The following is a 22,359-nucleotide window of genomic DNA, read 5'->3' as shown; positions in this document are numbered from 1 at the left end:
TTCCCCAAGTACAGTGTTACGGGAAACACAAACATTCAGAAATATCTCATTCATCTTCAGTGGCAGAGAATCCAATTGTTCAGTCTTGGTTTGAGTCCTCAACAATTATTGCAACTAAATTTTAATCAACAGTTTCAGTAACAATATTGAATTTTAAAGTTCCTAGCTACTAGTTAGAGCATGGCTTAGCTCGTACACGGGCAAATCAGTCATTCTGTGGTGATTAACATCTATTCAGAACAGAGAATGTATTATGGGTACTAAATTATCACAGGAATTAATGCAGTCTTTTTAAAGGGCTTAAAATATGTTAATAAATACAATATTCCAACACCTGCAGCTCAAGGAACCAAAGTCATTAAATTATATTTATTATTGCAGGGATCTTGGTGGGGGGAAAATAGTTTAATGAGCATGAATGAAACAGGGGTTCTTTATTTAAAACTTCATACCTAAAGAAGCTGTTCCCTTTGAGGGGTTATTTTAGAGAATCATCTGCTATACAAAAAACAAATCAGAGATAATAATTTTCTGGCTTTGGAGAATGAACAGGAGGGGTCCTCTGGGGATATGAAGTCTCCACTGTCTTCCCATTGAACTTGGGATTTAATTCTCCTTCCCCTGCTGCTTCTCCAGCTTCTGTTTCCACCACCTTCTCACTTACAGTTTACCTAAGAGCCATACCCTCCTTAGAGTTTCTCAATGGTACCCAGTTCTTGTCCGCCTCAGGACCTTGGCACATGCTTTTACCTCTCTCATCATGATACTTATTTTGTGGCAATCCATTGGCATATTGCCAGGTTTTGTCCTAAGCAAATTGTAATTACTAGCTATTTTAATCCTTGTAGCAGCCTAATGGACTGTGTCCCATTATCATACCCATTTTACAGACAGTGAAATAAGTCCGAGAGAAGTGAAGTGCCTTCCTTACACTAGACCCTGCTGACCTGAGGTACTCTCTTCATCAGAAAGTTCTGCCTCTTTGGAAGGTCAGCTACCATCATCCCACAGATTTCAGTTCAGTTGCTGACCCTGTCACGTTTATCTAAAATCATCCCTACCCCCATTTTTCTCTTTCATGATCCTGTAACCCTTTGCAGTGTGCACTAGTACAGTTTAAAACCATCCTGTATGTATTTATTTATAGGTGTCTCTTCCCTTCAAGGAAGGTCCATGTCCTTGAAGGCACCAACTATTTTTGTTTGATGCTATATCCTTAGCTGTATGGAAGACACTGCCATTTCATAAATGCTGTATAGATACTTGTTTAATGGGTTCTTGAACTCCTATGTTCACCATTGGCTATCTGTAGCCAGAACAAATGCTACTTTTCATCTGTCCATCCGGATGGATAGTCTTTCCAAATTTTTTTCAAATTTTCAAAAAGGAGGGGCTCTTTTTATGATTATAGGACAGTTGATTAAAAAAAATGACACCCCAGCATAACCATTTCTATATTAAATCTGGACCTTTGTACATAAAAGATTGGGAAATGATGATCCAGTGTAACTCCTGTTTGACAGATAAAGAGAGAAGCCTGGAGGAGAAGCCACTTTGGTTCAAGTAAGGGGCTGGTCAGGACAGTGATCGAGACAGACCCCAGTGCTCTTACACGTAGGCCAGTGTGGTTTCTCCTCCTCTGCCTTGCTCATACAGTCTCCCAGGCTGACAGCATCCAGAGAAACCCATCAAAAACAGAGAAGTTTTTTCAGACTGACTTTTGCTGCTGCTAAGAACACTGTGCTTGGCAGGTCGGGAGAAGTCGACTGAAGCTCTCGTATTTTTTTTTTAAAATCTTGGGGGTGTTCAAGGTGAAAATTAAGTGTCTGAATATCCTCGTGGTGGAATGCATTTGAAATGCTATTTCCTGTTAGGAAGTGGAAGAAGGAAAATAAACAAACACACATTGCGTGGAATTAAAAATGGAGGTCCCAGAGCCACATATCATGCCCAGCGTGAGACACCAGCCTTACAGAAACTGCCTCATTTTCCTGGTTTGCCAACTTGTTGAGGACACACTCTGACTACTAAAACCCTCAACACCATGGTTCTTTACCACCTATGAGCCATGGGCCACACCGAGAATCTGATTAAAGTTTTGGGCTGTATGCCCAGAGAAAATGAATCTATACAGACGTGAAACATTTTGCTGATTATCTCAGGGAGCTTATGGACATTCTTTTGTCCATTTCATGAATTTCTACAGGCCCATGGATTCTAGTTTAAGAAGCCCTGGTAGCATATAATTATTAGTTAATAATAGTAGTATTAAGCTCTTATTATACATCAGATAACTTTATATAGAAGTAAACACACACACATGCATATATACACACACATACATACACATATAAATACATATATGCATGCCTGCATGCATGTGTGTATGTATGTAAATTTTTTACTTAATCTTTAAGTATTATGTCTGTTCCCATTTTACAGAGAGGAGACTGAGGCTTAGAAAAGCTAAAGAAGCCAGAAAGTATTAGAACCTGGATTAGAACACAAGTGATCTGATTCAGAGCATAAGGTAGACCTTCACCAGCTTAGATGTAATGCCATGATAAACTCCGTGGGAGAAAATAAAGGTTAAACAGGACATCTCCAAAGTGTCAGCAAAGTCTACAAAGGACCAGGAACATCACCTCTTGGTTTTTGAACTCCTCGTGGAGAGGCAGTTAGAATAGTTTCGGGATATCTCCTCTTTCCAAGAACTGCCCTCGACCCTCTGACACACTGAGGGACAGAAATTCCAAGGGGTTTGACATCATTAATCCGTTGGTCTGGAACTAGTAGTTCTTGTGGGTTTATTATAAGCCTGTATTCAGATTATTTTCAATTTGAGAATGTCTATCGTCACATGGGCAGATGGGTCCTGTCTGAATGTGAAACCCTCAAAGGAATATTCAGACCAACAGGGTTGTCAACATACTTTGTAAGAGGTGTGTTCAATTATTTCTTGCTTTTCCCAAAAGAACAAACAGTGACCCCATTAGAAGTTGCTTAAGAATGTTCCTTTGACCATTTTTTCCTTTTTCTTTCTTTTTAAAAGAAAGAAGTCATTTTTATGTAGGCATGGGTCTTCCTAAGTTAGAACTAAGACTTTCAATGGATATATATACTTCTAAGTTTCTTTTTCATTCATGGGGCTTATCTAGCCATTTTATCTTATATTTAATTTCCTAAAGCATCTGCTTTGGTCCAATCCCCTGGCTGAACACTGAGAGTAAAGAAGTGAATCAGATAAAGCCCCTGACTTCAGGGAGCTTAGGGTCTAGTAGGAGAGAAAGATACTTAAACAGATCGGTGTGGTGTGTTGTGGTGTGTGGCATGGTAAGCAAACAAAGGACAGAGTGGTCCGCTCATGTTGAAAAGGTTATGACGACCAACTACAAGAACAGACTGAAGAGAACCAGCTGAACAAAGTGTTTTCTGTAGAACAAAGATTCTCAAATTTCACTGGGTGTCATACGTCTCCAGAGGGCTTGTTGAAACACTCAGTTGGGCCCTAGCCCAAATTTCTACTTCAGTCTATCTGGGCCAGGTCCCCCAGTTTGCATTTTTTTTTTAAGATTTTTATCTATTTATTTGATAGACAGAGAGATCACAAGTAGGCAGAAGGCAAGCAGAGAGAGGGGGGGAAGCAGGCTCCCCGCTGAGCAGAGAGCCCAATGTGGGGCTCGATCCCAGGACCCTGAGATCATGACCTGAGCTGAAGACAGAGGCTTAAACCACTGAGCCACCCAGGCGCCCCCCCAGTTTGCATTTATAACAAGTCCTCAGAAAGTGGTGTTTCTGCCAGTCCAGGGGACACACTCCAAGCTCACTCTACTAGACCTTCCAGTCCCAAGATAATATAGAAAGTCTTCCTTCTCAGTTTAAGGCTCTTATCCTCCTAATTGGAAAATATTTCATTCTACTCTCTCTCTCTCTTTTGCTCTCTGTTGTGATTTTCCTTATCAACATGTGTGTTTCATGCTCTCCTTTGAAATCTGAGCTCCGTGACATTCTGAAAGCTTTCCTTTCTTCTTCTCTTTTTTTTTCTCTTTTCTTTTCTTTTTTTTTTTTTTTAAGTATACCTGACTTTGACTTCTTATAGGTAGGAACAGCAGGATACCAGGAAAAATGATAGGCCACTTATATGAATTGTGAGTTGTATAAATTCTTATGGACATAGGTCTGCAGGTGTGCCTTTATGCAGAAGCCAACACTAAACAGCATTGTTTCTGACAAGGTTGCCTGGATGGATGTTTGGTCCAAGTTCAGATCAGCTCTTACATATCCTTAGGTCCTCTTAGATCCCGTAGAACCTAAATTGTGCTCCGGGGGGAGTGAAGAGAGTGTCAGAGGCGACGGAGGCACCCCACACAGCCTGAAACAGCAACAGTGCTGCAGTCTTGTCATAAACAGAGTCACGTTTCTGGCTCAATGCAATGGAAAATATGAATTCATGTCAGAAAACAAGACCAAATTCCTACATTAATGATTGTCTCTTTTTCTTTATTCTTTTGGTCCATTTTGCACAGGAAATAAGAACCTTGCGGACAGAAAGATCATCATTTGTCAATCCTTTTACGGCAATTTTCCCAGCGTTCTTTCAGCTCTAAATGCTTTTAGTATTTGTCAGGATCCTATAATAGCTTTAATGGGAGGGGAAACAACAGCAAGGACAATAACAACTATTTGCTGCGTAGGAATGAATTGAGTGGCTCTCTCCTTTCTGGACCACAGTGCAAACGACGGCCGTGTCCATATGTGGGCTTCCACAGGCAGCTGTGCAGCTACTGTTTGCACTTAGACCTTAAGTTGTCTGTAATTTTTATGTGTGTAGGAATGATGCCAATTGAGAGAGAGAATGGACCAAAAAAATATTTAGCATCTCGGAGATGAGACAAGTCAATAAACAGCTTGATTACTAATTCATTCAGGAACAAAAGTAATGGCTTTCTAAACTGAAACGACCAAATCCAATAACTAACTGTTTGTCAGGGCAGTAATAATGGTATTTGTATCTCTTTTAATTGGCTTTAACCTTTCCCTTCATGTGTGCGGTATTAAAAATTTAAAGAGGAAAGTATTTAGAGGCATAGATTTACGGCACTGCGTGGATTACATGCTTTTAATGAGGTCAGGACAATAAAGCACCCGAGCAGAACCTGCTGCCCAGTGATGAATTACTCCCTTTTCCGACAGATAGACTGCAGCGGGTGTGTGGGCTCACACGCGCACGCTCCCGGGCTTGTCTGTGCGGACGGAGGGACTCTCAGCCTTGCTCTGGAGCTAGCGTGGGGTGTCTCCAGTGACAAGAGATTTTCAAAATGCAGAGCCTCAGTGTAACACGTGAGAAAGCGGAAGTTGCCAGACAAAATGCTGTGCTCCCGTATGACAATGACTGACATATGTCTGTTTATGTACAAGTGGATATGCGAGGAAGGAAGGATGGAAGGAGCAAGAAGAGAAGAGGGAAGGAAAGGAGAGCAATAGAGATAATTCAAGGGAACACAAAGCGGTGTGCTAGAGACAACTTGCACTGTCTCGTAGAACTGATCGTACAACACCCTTGCCCAATTCCACCATAACCTTAACCTGAAATTGTAGGTGGTGAAGAGTATTTACTCCACAGAAATCAGAAAACGCTTCAAATCAGAGCTGCTTATTTCTGCAGAGCTGATTGTTAAGTTCGATCGGTGTTTCGCTGGACACATAACAAACCATCCAGAGTAGTTCTAGCCAGAGAGTGGGTTTACTAGGAGGGGGAGGCAAAGCGTGAGGGTGGGGAGGAGGAAAAAGAAGACGTCGTTCCTCTTTATACAGATCTTCCTTTGTAAAGTTCCTTAAGCACTTATTTATCCATTTCAACATTGTGTTTTATTTTAAAATTTGCAAATATCATGAAAACTTTTTTAAAATAGAAAAATAGAATCAATCACTCTTACCTTGTAAGTCAGGTGCAAAGCTTTCATACATGGAAAGGAAAAACAATGCAGATCCTAGTCAAGAAAGTCACCGTGGTACCTCCAAGTCTCATCTCTTCCCATTGATCAATTGATGCAAATATTAATACAGTCTTTTACCTAATCAACAGCCTTGAGTTGGCAGTCCTGACATCATTAAAACCATGAAACACTACTACCGAAGAGAAAAGCACTCTCCTCTGGACAGAGAGCTGTAGTCCCACTGAAAACAGTACCACCCACATGGGCAAACTGTCTAGCCCCAACTGAAGCAATGTTGATGCTTCCTTTCTGCTACTTTGAGCTGCTGAGTCTCTAGTCAGCCTCAGGAAGGGGCAGAGGGAAGAGACCTCCTGGTTCCCCACTTCCTTTCCAAATCCCTGTGATGATGTCAGTTTTTCCATCTCTAGAACAGCCACCAAGTCCAGGTTTTATTTTTACTTGGGACCTGGTTACCCTTACATCCTAGGACTCTTACAGATGACAGGCCATTCCTAGAAGCCCATACCTGACTGTTTGTGAAAATCAGCACTTAATTTTGTAAACCTCTCTTTGTGCATCTGCAAATATTTATGTGCTAGGCACAGAGTTAGCGATGGCAATATGGTGGTGAACACATCAGATGAGGACCTTGCTTTGGTGGAGCTGACTCCCCAGGAAGCAGAGACAGGCATAAATAGGCAAACTACCAGAACATCAGTGTAAGTCATGTTTGAAAGACCATGAAATAAGAGTGTGAGAGAGAGTAATGGGTACTTTAAACCCCCTACTCTAGAGGGGCTGGAGGGGAAATCGTTTCCGAGAGGGAAGCTTGAACTCTGATGTGAATGATAGCAAGAAGCCAGCCATGGGTAGATCTACAAAATGTATATGCTACGTACTTGTTTATGGGGATTTTTTTCTGCTCCCATTGAAAGTACACCCACTTTTAAGACACAAGTCCAAGAAGGACAGACTATAGGTACTTTCTTTCTTTATTGATAATTGTTTTCAAAATAAACTCCTGCAGTCTTCATTGCTCCAAATACTTTTGAAAAAACGTACAAAATCAGGATCATTTGTGTATGTGTGGCTGACTCTGTGTTCTTAACTACCCCAAAGATGTTCACCAGTCCAGGTAGCGGGTAGCATCATTTCCCTAAAAGAAAGAAAAATATAGGGCAGTCGTATGTTGAGATGTCATAACCTATGACATCTCACAGTTGTGCATGTTTATATGATTTCAACAAAAAGACTGTGCATTGGAGGGAAATGTTTGTATACTTCTGACCAAGATGTATCTGGGTTCAAATACCAGCACTGCCACTAACTCAGTATTCCTCTGAGCATGGGACTGACCCTCTCTGAAGGCTCCGTACCCTCCTCTGTCACATGGGGATAGAAAAACGCCCACTTCATGATATGATGGTGAAAAATTAAATAAGATCATGTCTATGAAGTGCCTGCGTCAGAGTAGCTTAGAGCATCCTTGTAGAGAAGTTTCTGGCAATACTGCTGAACTGCGTCTCAGCAAAGTGAGAATATCATTGCATGGGGACAGAAAGGGCTCATTCTTATCTTCGCTGCAGTCTTTCTGTTGGATGCAGAGCTACAATTTGGGTCTTAAAGTTGTAGTATGTTTTCTAGATTAAGCAAGAAAATTAAGAACACCACTGTCATTTTTTTCAACACGAGCCATAACAGTAGACAAAAGAGGCATTATCAGGTGGCACCCAGCAAGAGAAAAACCCATTCTTTTAATCCTTCGGTTATTTACGAGTCTTTTCCCGTACCCTTTCACCTTGTCTCTTGCTTCTTGTAGCCCTTTTTGGTTCTCCCAGAAGCACCAGAAATAAAGCTTGGAACCAACTGGTCAGAGTCCTTGAATCGCATCCTATGTGCAGTACAATTTATACAGCAAAGTGCATTACCTCAGAATAGAATTGTAAGGACATGCATGAATGCTGACTATATTCCTAGGGGTAATGGAAGCTGCATATGAATATAAAAATAAAAAAAATCAAAAACCTTGGAAGAAAAACAAACATGACAGAAGCAGCAAGATAATGTTTTTATGTTTTCACCTTTAATTGACTAAAAATATCAATACAACATATTCCTTGGACAGTCTCCTCGACCCCCCTCCCCTCTTTTTAATGGGAGCACAGAGGTGGTTGGGAGGAAGAATATTCACTGAATTGATAAAACAATGGTTTCCCCTGGGAAAGTGCAAGTAGAGGGCCAGAAACAGCTTTTTTTCTTTTAAACCCATTTGCATTGTTTGATTCTGTTTCACACCAGCCCGCGCTAGCTTTTAAAATTAAGACGCTACCTTTTTAAAAACTGAGGAGGGAGAGAGAAGAGTTACTTTCTATCCAAGATAGCTGCGTTGTTTTTAAGTAAGTTTTATTAACAAGTAACAATTACTTTTTTATGATACATTTAAGATAGTGAATTATGAATGACTGAAAATCCCCTCCAGCCTAATTGAGAACCATTATGTCTGGTAATTGCTACTGATTTCTGCAAACAGTCATTTTTCTCTGGCCTATTAACATAATTTGAATTTTTAATTGCCCTTCATAATTGTCTATTGGAGTTAACAAACAGTCCCATTCACCAAAGGGTTTCAGACCAGGCCTGACCCCCTGCGAGCTTGCAGTGGAGACATCTAAGACCACTTGAGGACACCATGAGGAGTTTGTGGACTCTCAAAATTGAGGTGGGAGCCACTGTGACAAATGTGACATCTTTTGAAGGACCCACCCAGCTGTGGGTTGACACATTTTCAGATTTCTATATCACTGAGTTGGCCTACTCTGTTTTGAAGCTGCCTTACCACAAAAAAGGAAGAGTGTCACACTTTCAACAATTTCAACCAGGACTTTCATCACAGTGCCTTATTTGTTGCACTGTGATAAGTGTGAACATTCTAGTAAAACAGAACATATCCTACTGTGTCCATTTCCTATAGGATTTGTGGGTGGGTACAATTAACTCAGTGACATCAGAAAAGGCCACGATTCCTGGTAAAGATACATATGTATCTTAATATATGTACAATTATACACACATACAAACACATACACAAACACACACATGCCACAAAGGTACCTTATGTTCACTTTTTTAAGTTCAAGTAAATTCAGAAAGGTAGAGAAAAATATAAAGAAGAAAATGAGCAATGACCCTACTAATATACAGTATTTTTTGTGTAAGTACATAGATATGTATAATAGTGTTTCTATTTGCTCACATGGCTTAGTATTCTTCTAAAATCCTATTTTATAGACTATGTGTGATGGAACATACGGATTCACCATTGGCTACTTAGGCACACCGCTCCTGTTAGATACAGAATTTCTCAGTTTTTACCGCTACAGAGAAAGGGATAGAGGGAGCCGCCGCACCTCTTTCTTGTCCCTCTCTGATAATGACCTCAGGAGACTGTCCTGGAAGTTGAATAATTCAAGGTTGTGAACACACTGTTGAATCACTCTCCAAAAAATTTGTATTTCTCTATATACTCTCCTGTCACTCTATGAGAATGCTGAATTTCCCAGATGTTTCCCAGCATTAGATATTACATTTACTAAACTCTGGGTCCAGCTGCTAATTTAAAAATACACATCCCATCATTTTTTAAAAAGTTGCATTTGTTTGATCACTAGTGAGGTCAAACCTCATTTCATCTCATTACAATTAGCATCTTAGCATCTGTGCATCTGAGCAGTCCATGTCCACCTCCACCTTGCCCATTTTCCTATTGAGGTATGTATTTTTATCTTACAGACACAGTCAAGATTTTACATCCTTGATGCATTTTTCAGTCTGCCTCCAAGCCACCGGGTAGTCAGTGCCTAAATGCTATGGACTATAGACCAGAGCACACAGCTAGTTTTCATGGTATGTGAAGTGGGCATTATTTCTGCCCATCATCACCTTTTTCTGCATTTGTAGTGGGAAGAAAGGGTGCAGTCATCTTTCATGAAACCATAGCAACACGAACCATAACAGGAAGCCATAAACAAAACTGCCCCAGGGAGCTCTGTAGCATCTTCCACCTTCTAGGGCCCCTGGGTTCCTGTCTTGGTTTCCCTTGAAATGTCCCCGTGAAGCCCTTTGAAACCTGCACCCGCATAGTATCGAGGCGAGTAGAAAATGCGCATCAGAAATAAGGACGTGAGCCACTAGTCTGAAATCCTAAATCAAAAGAAGTTGTCTCTGCACAAGAGTGTAATGTCCAACATAAAGCAATATCTAATCAATATACGGATGAGAACTCTGAAGCTTAATGACACAAGAGAAGCTGCAGAGATGCTTGGCAATTCTAACGTGAGGATCTGATTACCAGACTCAAGTCTGTTTCCAGAACTGGGAGCTCCAGGGTCCATTTAAGTACCTTTAAACAAAGTCTCCAGCTGAGATATTTATGGGATGCACTATGGGCAGCCGACTTGCTGTTGGGAGAAGAAGTCCAAAGCTAGACATTTGTCCTTGCTTAAAAACTGTCAGTGCTATTTGTATGAATGCGTTCAAAGTGGCCATGATTCTTCATAGCTTTTTGGATGAGTTCAATGGGGACATCCAGGAAAGGCACTAAACTAATTCCTACGTGGAAGCTTCCCATGTTCGATGTCTGCTTGTGACACTGAGGGGGACATTTATTGTAAAAATAGCTATAGCTAGTTATCATTCCTGACACATCCCATGCTTTCAAATTGAAACTAACCACCTTACTACTCTTCCTTCAGCTCCCAGAAGGAAGTCCAGGGATGGCACATTTTTCTGTGCTTCCCATCTCTGCCCTATTCCTTGCATACTTTGTTTCAAACTCAGTTTTCTCAGAGGAGGAACTGGAAAAACTTGCTTTCTTCATCACCTAAAGAGCATTGTAGAAATTTAAGGTAGCATGAACCGGGGTTTCAACCATGAACTTGGGCTCTGTGTTTTAGAGCTTAAATAACACACAAAGGTTTTTTGGAGCCAGTGTGGTTTCCTTTGAGGAACTCTGTAGGCATCTAATGGCTGAGGGGCTCCAGATTGGGAGTCAGAAACTGGTTTGAATTCTGGGTTTGCCACTTTCTGGCTTCAAGAAGTTGTTGCGAGTGTAGGGAGATAGGGTTGTTGTCAGAATTAAGTGAAATGGCATGCCTATACAGTATGCACTCAACTGTTTCTAAAGGCTGTCATTATTAATAAAAGTTGACAAAAATTATTTTATCCAGCATTCAAGACATCTGTGGATCAAGTGTTTACGTTTTTCTCACTTAGGCGTCAACATCTATGTTCCCAGCTGATTCCTGCAGGCCCGGTCCTGCTTCTGTGTAGCAACTGAAAGGGAGAATATGGAATGACTTAAAAGATGCCAGACGAATCTTTGCCCTGAAGCCAACTGTTTATTCAGCTCATTCAACTAACAAATAATTTCACTGGTGATTTATTGTTTTTTCTCAGTGAAATTTTCCTTCATACATCCATAATTAAAAAGGGTGCAGAGCAGTAAATCGGTGAACCTGTCATATAACATTTGTTAGCATCGAAAACCAAGGCATCATAGCTTTTAGGAGAGAAAAATGTAGAGGTTAGGTAGAACCTGAGATGCAGATGTGTTTTAATAGGATTTTATTTTGGAAATGAAAGACTGCGTGTGTGCCTACTCACATGCGAGCGTGCATATGTTTAAAGAATTGAGAGCAAAATATAAACTAAATGTAATACTATGTCCTCCATTACGATGGCCTAATTTTAACGAGCACATGCCGTGTTTCTAGTTTCTTTTAGAAAAAGAATACTTTTTTTTTTTTTTTTTTTTATGATGGGAAAACTTCCCAAGGACGGGAAAGAAACTGAAGTACCTACGTAATTCACAAGATGTCCTTATTTAAGGCACACCCAGCACACGCCTTCCTCCAAAGCAAGTGTAAAAGGAACAATAGTTAAGCATTTGAATGTCAAGCTGACTATAGGGAAAGAAAAGTGTAACTTTGCCTGGGAGCTCAGAGCAGAAGAGCTGGGACCCTCACTTTTATGCGAAACTTAAGACACAGATTTGGAATTCTGTAGAGCGTGATGCATGGATCTCATAATAATACTTTAAAACTTATGAGAGAGAAAGGACAGCAGGCATTAAAGGCGAAGTGTTTTCTGCCCAACAGGTTCCCCTATAACTGAAGGATTCTACACACATAAAAAATGAACTTGATACAAACTGTTTCATTGATCCTAGAGCACCCTACTTCTTCTGGCCTCCTTCCTCTCCCCACCCCCCATGCTAACTGAGAACCCAACCCCATAAATCAGCAAACAATCTAGAAGCCTCATTAAGCCTCCAAGCAGTGCCTAGTCTCACAAGAGAATAGCATTTTGAAGGAGACAGAGAGTAGCAACAGATATAATCACGAGGAAGATAAACACCAGAATAAAAGAAACATCAATAAAATATACCATGCACCATTAAGGACCACCTCCAGATAAGATGCTCAGCATTGCAGTAAAAATCACAAGTGAATTAATGTCAAAAAAAAGAATGTTTGGTCTATCAGGCTGTGTCAGACTCTGTTGAAAATCATGTCCGCCTAGGGAACTGTCAAGCTTTCCCAACCTCCATTTGAGGGGTAATTGTGCCAGTGACTCTGAATGCTGAGAGAGACCTTGCCACATCACTTTTCATTGCACAAAATACCCAATTTGTTGGAGCAACTGTGTGTCACCCAGTCAGGCTGGTCATTCATTCCAAGAACCAGTTCACTTTTATTTAAAATTGTCACCCTCACTTTTGTAATATTTTATTTTGGTAGATTTGAAATTACAGAAATAGTGGAAAGAACACGTGTACACCCCAGACCAGGCTCACCCGTTGTGTGTGTTTGCCCCATTTGTCATTTGCTTTATCATTCTGTCCCCCACTTCTCTCTGCCTTGCTCAGTAATACTCCCTTTCTCTGCCTCTCTCTCACCAGCCCCCCACACACTAATTTTCCCTGAAACAGTTAAGAGTTAGTTGCCTCCACATCAAGCTCACTTACCCCTGAGTACTTCAGTGTGTGTTTCCTAAGAACAAAAACATTCTCTTCCATAATCACGGCCCAGGTGCCAAAGCACAAAGTTAGCATTGATACATGATCTAATCCTCAGTCCATATGTAAATATCATCCATTGCCCCGAATAGGCTGGTGTCCGCTCTTGCTTCCCTGGGCTGGAGTTCATTTCAGGATCACATGTGGCATTGTGTTTCATGTCTTTTCTATCTCCTTTAACCTGAAGGAATTCCTTTGCCTTTGTCTTTTTTGGTGGTGACATTTTAAAACTTTTTAGTTGTCGGGCGCCTGGGTGGCTCAGTGGGTTAAGCCGCTGCCTTCGGCTCAGGTCATGATCTCAGGATCCTGGGATCGAGTCCCGCATCGGGCTCTCTGCTCAGCAGGAAGCCTGCTTCCTCCTCTCTCTCTCTCTCTCTCTCTCTGCCTGTCTCTCTGCCTGCTTGTGATCTCTCTCTGTCAAATAAATCAATAAAGGGACGCCTGGGTGGCTCAATTGGTTAAGCAGCTGCCTTCGGCTCAGGTCATGATTCCAGCGTCCTGGGATCGAGTCCCACATCGGGCTCCTTGCTCGGCAGGGAGCCTGCTTCTCTCTCTGCCTCTGCCTGACTCTCTGTCTGCCTGTGCTCGCTCTCTCTCCCTCTCTCTCTGACAAATAAATAAATAAAATCTTTAAAAAAAATAAATCAATCAATAAAAATCTTTTAAAAAAAAACTTTTCAGTTGTCAAACGTGTGTGTGTGTGTGTGTGTACATACATCTTATGTATAATAGTAGGCACTTGAAAAGCATTATATATATATATATAGAGAGAGAGAGAGAGATGCCCGTATCAGTCCAGTGAATTTCCAGACAGATCACACTCATGTTACCAGCTCCAAAGTGAGAAACGGAACATAAACCCAGCACCCAACAGCTTTCCTCAGCAGTTAACTTTGCAGGGCTTGCTGTATAGCAAAAAGAAATGTAGAAACGCGAATTCTTTCTTTCTGACCAAATTCAGCTCTTCCATCCCAGAATATCTCTCACAGGTCTCTAAGTGCTACCGCTCCGTGGCAACCCAGACGTCTTGGCCTTTCAGACCAAGAAGGAGGCATTGCTGTCTCCCATGGCTTACAGGAGGCCAAGTGTTTGGCGTAATGAATGGTAGACAGGGGGAGGGTACTGTTTACATCCTCAGATCAGAACTTCTTAAACTGTGTGTGGTGAAGGAGGCTTTTATTCTCCAATTTTTAAGGGACTCTTTAAATATGGTCTTTCTGCACAGGACCTGTGTGCACCTTGTACCGTTTGTGACTTTCCAAGGGCGAGGTTGACCTCACCCAAAAGGGTGACTCATTCCTACTAATCAGGTGCTTGATTGTGGCAATGTTAGGTTGTTTCTAATCAAAGTTTCTAACCATTTTCTTACAACCCCTGTATTTCTCCCCTCGGACGCTGGTTGATTGGGGCTCATGAGCCACACTTGGAGCAGCCCTGGACTAGGGCAGGTAGTAGCGCCGGCAGGCAGAGTTGAGCTGCTTTATAGCCTCAAAGAGCATTCCCAAGTTCTCTGCCTGCTTTAGACCACTGTCCAGAGACCCTGCACAGTGCTGGTCTCAGTTTGTAATAACACTTTTATTTTTGAGACGACTTCATTCGTGTCTAACACCCTGACCTGACTCTGAACTTCATGAAACAGAGCGTTCTTCAGTTTTGCCCACCATTGAATCTTCCACGGTGCCTGATGTGTAATAGACACTCAAGAAAAGACAGCCAGATGGAAGAGGGACTTCATCAATAGTATCTTGAGAATAATGATGAAACAAAACAGGACCACGAGCTAACACGGGATCTGTTAACCCCATTAGTACTGCATTTGGCATAAAAGGAAGGGATCGTTCTTGCTCTGAGAATATAAGAATATTTTGTTTGGATTTTTTATTTTAGGTTTAAATGGGAGAAATCACACTATTGAAAACACTGAGCTGCGTCTTATATATAATAGTAGGCACTTAAAAAGCATTCATTTCTAATTAATCACTTTGAGAGCATAGCACTACTTTAGCTGTTAAGCTGCATGTTACTATTTTCAGGAAGTTCTATATTTGTCTAACTGTATTTCTTTCTTTCTTTGAGAGTCAAATTTAGCCAGGCCTCATTTCAATGTTTATTCTTAACATATGCAGGGGTGGGGTTGCAAAGTTATATTTTACTAAGCAACCAGAGCTGGATTTATTCAGAAAAAAAGAGAGATTATAGATGGTTTGCAGGAGAAATGAGGTTTTGAAAACAAAACCTATGAGCAGATTATTTTCAAGAACTTCAGTAGGCTTTGCTGCTTCTTCCATGCGTAGAGTGATGATAATAAAGGTTTAAGTTTGATTCATTGGGAACTATCCCCAAAATGTCTTAAGACTTTCTCAACTGTAGGACCCTAATCACCAGGGCAAACACTTGAAATTACTTGCTTTGTGTTTCCAAGTTCTGATGATGGGGGGTAGATGGTCTGTGCTGTGGGGCTCTGCCTCGGATCAGGGCATACTGGTATCAGTAGGACCCTTAGGAATGTCTTTCATGGTAAGACATCTCTGCTGGCTGAGTGAATCTTGAATAGTGCAGATAGGAATCTGAAATACACATGTCCTCACCCCTCTCAACATTGTTTTCTCAGTCTCCAGGTGGCTTTTGTTAGGGCTTATAACTCCAGGGTGGCATTTTAGGAGAACCAGTGGGGAAAGAAAAGGTAGTGTAAATGTAAAAGATACAGCTCATTCTGTCTTTGAAATTGTTGGTGTGAAAAAAGCTCAACAGTGTTTTATTTAAACAAGATCGGCTTCGACCTTGATTGACTTGCAGTAAATTGCCTGGCACAAGAGGCAAAAGGAAGTGGAGAGAAAAATGGCAATCAGCACCAAATGTTTCACATATTGATTGACAAGCACCAGAGATGTGCTAGAGTGAGATAAATTGGCCAGCAGGGCCCATCTTGACAGCTCCTGAGATGGGAAAATTATTCTTGTTAATTTGCTGCGGGAACCTTGTCATTTACGGAATGCACATGTGAGTGTCTCCTAATTGTGTAAACAAAGTTCAGATTCCTAGGCAGCCTTGTTCTGTTATGGGGTTTGGTAATTTGGGGGTCTGCATCACCAGAATGCATTCGTAAATGGCTCTCAAACTTTGGGAGGAAAAGGGAAGCAGGACACCAGCTTTAAGCAGGCATTTGCAACTGAGATACAGGAAATTTCTTGCCAGACTTTTCCACTTAACAGTCGGTTTCAGGCACACTCGAGTCAGTGAGCTCTCCTTCTACCAATATTTCATGGTTCCCTCCTGGCATAATGGCTCTAATTGGCTTTATCTTGCTTCCACTTGAGTTTGGAGTTTTCAAATATGTAAAAGATAATGTTTTAGAGATTGGAGGGTGTCCAAAAAAACCTTCTCATACTTTTCTTATCTTTACTCTTCAGTATCTCCACCTTTCACTTTTACTTTCCTACTTACTTCTCTAACCTCTTCCTCCTCTTCCTCTCCTCCTGCCATGCTGAATTCATGAATGTCTGTCGTTTCTAGCCAACTCCGCATACCTCTTCCTGTAAAATGGACTGTATTTTATACCACATATTGCAAGACTGCCAGAGACATCCATCTAGAAGTCGACTTTCAGGTTTGTTTGCCTTTTTTTTTTTTTTTTTGCAAATTGGGTAAAAAACAAAACAAAACAAAACAAAAAAAACTTTACTTTAAGAATATAACCTAAACAATTGAAATAGGGGTTTCTTAGTTTCTATTTTTTCAAGTAGAAACACACCCCTTCATTACTTTCCCTTCGTTCTTTACCCCCATTTCTCTCTCTCTCTCTCTCTTTCCCTGAATTTTTCAGAGCATGTCTCAGTTCTGAATTGGGCAGGAATGATACTTTCATTTAAAGGGACCAAGTGGAAAAGAACTCTAACATCAAAGGCCTGTTCTTAATCACCCTCATTAATGTCACAGCTCAGAATAATGTATCACTTTCCCACTGTCTAAGAGGAAGAGCCAGACTCAAACATATTCACACTTTCCACATTCCTTTGTGCAGACTGCTTTATTATGAAGTTGTTCTGGTCTTAGGTTGCAGAGGTTGGGAGCAGCCTGGAATGTGGAATAAGATAAGGGGTTGCTGGGACCTGAAATGACCCTGTGGAAGGCATCCAATATTATCCTTACAGACAGGTGGACCCTGTTCTGCAGAGTTTGTGATTTCCAATCTAAATTTACTTCAAACATTTCCAAGACCACATCCTCTCATTTCTTAATTTTTTAAAAAGATTGTATTTATGTGGCAGAGAGAGAGCACGCACGCATTTGCACAAGGCAGGGAGATGGGGGCAGAGGCAGAGAGACAAGCAGGCTCCTCCCTGAGCCCCATGCGGGGCTCCTTTCCAGGACCCTGAGATGATGACCTGAGCTGAAGCCAGATGCTTAACCAGCTTTAACCACCTGAGCCTCCGGCAGGTGCCCTCCACCTCCTCGCCCACTCATTTCTCATTTTTATCTTCAAAATAGTCAGGGGAGGTAAGTACATAGAATTCTATTTTCCCTACTTCTCACTGGAAACACAATCATCAAAAACTGCCCTCGGTTGGTAGCTAGAGGCAGGGGAGGGCCCCAGCCGCTAATTCGGGCTGCTCCTCCCATGGCCATTCCTGTGTATTACTTTACACGGACTTAGCATCATGCAAGACCTCCTTCCGGCCTCCAAGACCTCCTTCCGGCCTCCTTCCTCCACCCCCCAGCTATGAGCGAAGTCGATTTGAAAAGTGTCTCCACATCCCATTTGTCAACAACCCCTCCTTCCCCAGGAAATGTTCACTGTGCCTCTTCTGCGTTCCCCTGCTACCTTAAGCCCATCCCTTCGCTAGCAGGGACCCCATGGAAAATTGAGCAGCTCGTTTCCCTTTGTGTGTCCGTCACCAAAGGGTGAATTCCAAGCGAATTCCTGGTGGGGTTCCTCCTTTCTAGCCCAGCCCTGCTGGCGGTCAGCCCTCAGGGGAGGCATGCGAATGGAGGCAAACGGTAAGGTAGGCAGGTAGAACACCCCTGCTTTCAACTTCTTTCTTCATCGGCGGCGTGTTTCTTCGGTGCCTGACGGGTGAATCATCTGATTTAAAAATTCTCCTGAATCAGAAGAGAGGGAAAGGGAGCCTCTGGCCTGTCAGCAGGGCTTAGATCGTTAGAAAATCTTCACCCCTCAGTAGCCTGACAGTGCTGGGGAGTCTTTTTTAGACTGCTCAGGTGTTGTTTACGAGATGCCAAGAATCTTTTAAATTGTTGAGAACAGATGAATCCATGGAGAAAAATGCTACAAATAACATTGAAAATTTAAATGGTAGGATATTTTGGGTTTCTTGGATGAACAAATTAATAGCCTGGGACGTGCTTAAGAACCACATCCCCAAGCCTAAGCTTTCACCAGGGACTTATTTATTGGGGGAGAAAGCCTTTTTGTATTGTCCCTAAATGGCTCTCTTGCTCTACATAAATGAACTTGGTCTCTCCCCATCTGCCTCCAGTGGATCACATTCCCAATTCTGTTATCTTAAGGACAGTAGGGCCCTGGTACCAGAGAATCATGCTCTTGTACTGGAACACAGAAGCCATTTATCCTATTTTATCCACACACAGATTTTCTCCTTTCCATCCCCTTTTTGGGCCACCTAATAACTGTTTGAATGCTTCCACCCACAGTGAACTTACTCCCACGCAAGAAAGCCCATCCCACTTGTCCACTAGTCAGATCATTAGACAGTATGTCCTTCTATTTAGTCAGATGCTTTCTCTTATCTCTTCTATTCCTTGGCTCCTAGTCTCACCTCTGCAAAGAAAATAAATGCCAAAATCGTCCTGTAGGATCAGACTAATCTGTCCCTGTGCACACCAGACCCTCCCTGTGCGTCTTCGGTTCTCCTAGCGAAGCATCTTAGTTTTCTTCGGATCTTCACCTGATTCACATTTACCCGCCCCCACCCAACACCATCCTGCCAATTTTCTTAGGAATATCTTCCCCTTTACAGATGTCCATCTCGAAAGGTTATTGCCTCTGTGAGTATGTTCTGACTATCTTACAGCAGGACTTGCAGTCTGGTTTGTCTTGATCAGAACCTTGACTTCTATTAGTGATTTGTTTGAGCCAAACACATCAATCAGTGTGTCATACCATAGCTTCTGATAGAAAACCCCAAAGCCTTTTTCATATGTGCTACTGTAGAATCCTATTTTCCTAGCTAGTACCTGTATAGGTTTTTCTTCTCTTATCCTAAATGCAGAACTTCACATTTACTCTCTTAGATTTCAGTTGGGATGATTCAGATGTGTTTGGCTCCTCATTCACTCTCTTGTTGGAAATAGAAGCATTTAATTCCAGCACTATGTTCTCTACAAATATGTTAAGACTATTATTTATATCCTTACTCAATTTTTCACTGAGAATGTCCACCAGCGGAACTTGTGGATATTACTGGGAACATGCAGAAGATAGATGGGTCACAACAGGCGACTGAATAGGTCATGAGTGCTGGATCGATCACAAAAGTTGCTCCAAAGTGTTAAAGGGCAAATGTGTAATAATCAAGCCACCACAGATTTTACTCTTGAATTGAAAATTCAGGTGTCTATAAGGACCAGTTAGGTCATGTGAATGAATGAAATAGCCAGGGGTCAGTAAGAGGGAATGGTGAAGACTGTGGTAAATTGGAGAGTATATATTTAATAAAGGTCATTAAAATGCACTTAAAAGGAAAACAAAAACCCACTACTTTGGTCAAAATATATATGTCTGTTTGCCAGATGAAACCAGTAGGCTGCCATTGGACAGGCTCTGCTCTAGAGAGCAGCATTAGAACCTGAGAATAGGGGGCACGTGGCTGGCTCAAATTGTTAAGTGTCTGCCTTCAGCTCAGGTCATGATCTCCAGGTACTGGGACCGAGCCTTATATCAGGCTCCCAGCTCAGCAGGAAGTCTGCTTCTCCCTCTCCCTCTGCCTCTCCCCCTGCTTGTGCTCTCTCTGCCTCTCTCTCTCTCTCTCTCTTTCAAATGAAGAAATAAAATCTTAAAAAAAAAAAAAAAAAAAAAAGAACCACGGAATGGATTTGTAAATTTCTCCCATGTGACAGCAATCCCCAGGCTCTTAAAGATTCCGTGGATTCTCACTCCTGAATAGCATCTAGGCATGTTTCCTCCTTGGGTAGTTGATTCACTAACTGGTGATTTTTTTGCCAGAACTGGCAGTTGACGGAGTTATTTCTGTTTACTGTTGATCTGATGGCTCTCAGATAACTAAGTTTCCTGGCTAAAGTATTTGGGAGCAGGCTAGACATTTGTTCCACTTTTACCTTATTCCCAGCCCTCTGCTGTGGGTGGTTTTGATACTGGATAAGATGAACCACTTCAAGCAGACCTTCCTTAAAACCATGTTGCTTACTGTGTCCATTTCCTATTACTAATCTAACAAATTACCACCAATTTAGTGACTTAAGACAACTGAGATTTATTATCTTGTATTTCTGGAGGTGACAAGTCCAAAAGCATTCTGAGTGGACTAAAATCAAGGTATCAGCGGGTCAGCATTTCTCCTGGAGGCTCTAGGTAGGAATCTATTTCCTTGCCTTTTCCACTTGTAGAGGCCCCTTCTTTACATCTTTCGACCTTTGTTTCTGCGGTCACATCTCCTCCTTGAACTCTGTCCCTCCTGTCTCCCTCCTGTCTCCCCAGTTCAAGATCCTTAACTATATCTGCAAAGTCCCTTTTACCATGCAAGGTGATATATTCGCAGGTCCCATGGATTAGGGTATGGATGACTTGTGCCCATCACATATGTTTGTAATTGAATTATAATGATGGCCACGAGGTCAGCTAGAGGGAGGAAACACTCTGCTTTGTAACCTTCATTCTCACCACCTATGGGAGCTGTAGGCAGGAGAGTTTCATTGAGGAGGAGGGTTTCACTTGGATTTAGATGACTGTCACAATCTGTGTTGTGAAGACCTTCTCTCCTGAGATGAAAATTTAAAACAAAGTTGTTTCCTCCTCCCACATTTAATCCAGCAACAATGTAGCCCAACTTCTGAAAGTAAGCAAAACCTTAAATAAGATTCAGGAAAAGACTTGTAGTTTATATCCTAGGGGCTACTCGGGAGGATGGAGGCCATAGAGGTAAGACTTTAGTGAGACTTGAGGCGGAACTTATCTCCAAAGCACCTGGGACCTGGGCTATGAAGAGAAAGCAAGAAACCCAGATCTTCAACCAGTCATCAAGGGCTGACTTCAGGTATCACTACCCCTCCACCCCCCACCTACCCCCCACCTCCCCACCCCTGCCCAGTTAGCTTGCAGGGAATTAATAGTAGGTCTGTAGTGCTGGATTCGGAGATTGGTGTGACATAGATGAGGTTTGGCATTAAAAATGCTAAGTAATTACAACTCTGAGTTTTCTCGTGTTCATTCACAAATGTGTGTGATCTTTCCCACCTAGTACTATCACTGTTAGAGTGCATGAATCTCTAATTGTTATCCTAGTCCCAGGAGATAAATTTTTCCATGGAACCCAGCAGCAAAGAGCAAAACCTTGAAACCTACTTATGAAGACATGTGTCAGCCTTTGTGTGGAGATCTCCATTTCACAGCTTAGAAATTCTGTTGTTTGCAGTAAGTGGAAGCTTCACGAGGGTGGAGGCTGTTGATCAGTGGGAATATCTACTGAACGTGGAGGGCAGTGGTGGATAAAGTCTGTGAGAGACCCAAGTTTATCTTAGTTCTCTGACCCATGATTCCGAGACCTGGTATGAAGTTCTTTGTCTTAGATGAGACCATACTTGCTTAATGCTTGTGTGTATAGTCATTGATTTTAAAAAGGATGGTGTACGTATATATACACCCAGATTTGTCCTAGTCACCGATGATATTGAACAAAGAACTCATAATGCCAAATACTACAGAAATATTTGGTAAGGTGAGAAAACCTATCATCTGTTTCCCTTCTGGATGTTTTATCATCTACTTGTTTTAGGGTATAAAAAGTTCCTCCTGCAAGTCTTCTGATTTTGGTCTTGGATATAATACTAGAGCTCAAGGGTAGAATTTTGACTGCAAATAATAAAAATGTTCTAGGACTTGAGCTTTATAGTGGACACGTCTGTTTTTGGTGGGAAGCAGCAGCAGCAGGGGGAAAAAAAGTCTTGATTGGGTGTTTTTGTTGGGGACAAGAGGGGATTCCTGCAGCTCACATGCTTGGGAGGGAAGGTGGGTTGGAAAAGAAGGAAATAGAACTGCCGTGTTTCTTCTTTGTCTCTTCATTTCTTTCCCGCAAGAAATAATAGAGACCAAAGTGTTACTATCTCTTTTGGAAATGTCTCTGACTGTTAGGGTTA

General features: G+C 41.8%; 1 protein-coding gene across 16 annotated transcripts in view; it reads left to right on the top strand.

The window, feature by feature from the left end:
* The window catches only part of TENM2 (teneurin transmembrane protein 2), a 1,132,942-nt gene that overhangs the window by 711,915 nt on the left and 398,668 nt on the right, over window positions 1–22,359 (top strand). For 3 of the 16 annotated variants that reach the window (XM_044229908.1, XM_044229900.1, XM_044229891.1), the window contains one exon: window positions 16,525–16,618. The exons of the other annotated variants lie outside the window; for them this stretch is intronic. In XM_044229908.1, the coding sequence (XP_044085843.1) occupies window positions 16,552–16,618 (67 nt within the window). In that variant the 5' untranslated portion in view covers window positions 16,525–16,551. The remainder of the gene's footprint in view (window positions 1–16,524; window positions 16,619–22,359) is intronic. 16 annotated transcript variants of the gene reach the window in all.

This window comes from Neovison vison, chromosome 1 (genome assembly GCF_020171115.1).
Source record: "Neovison vison isolate M4711 chromosome 1, ASM_NN_V1, whole genome shotgun sequence".
NCBI classification, from domain to species: domain Eukaryota; kingdom Metazoa; phylum Chordata; class Mammalia; order Carnivora; family Mustelidae; genus Neogale; species Neogale vison.
The sequence above is the reverse complement of the archived record's forward strand: the minus strand, read 5'-3'. Positions and strand labels throughout refer to the sequence as shown.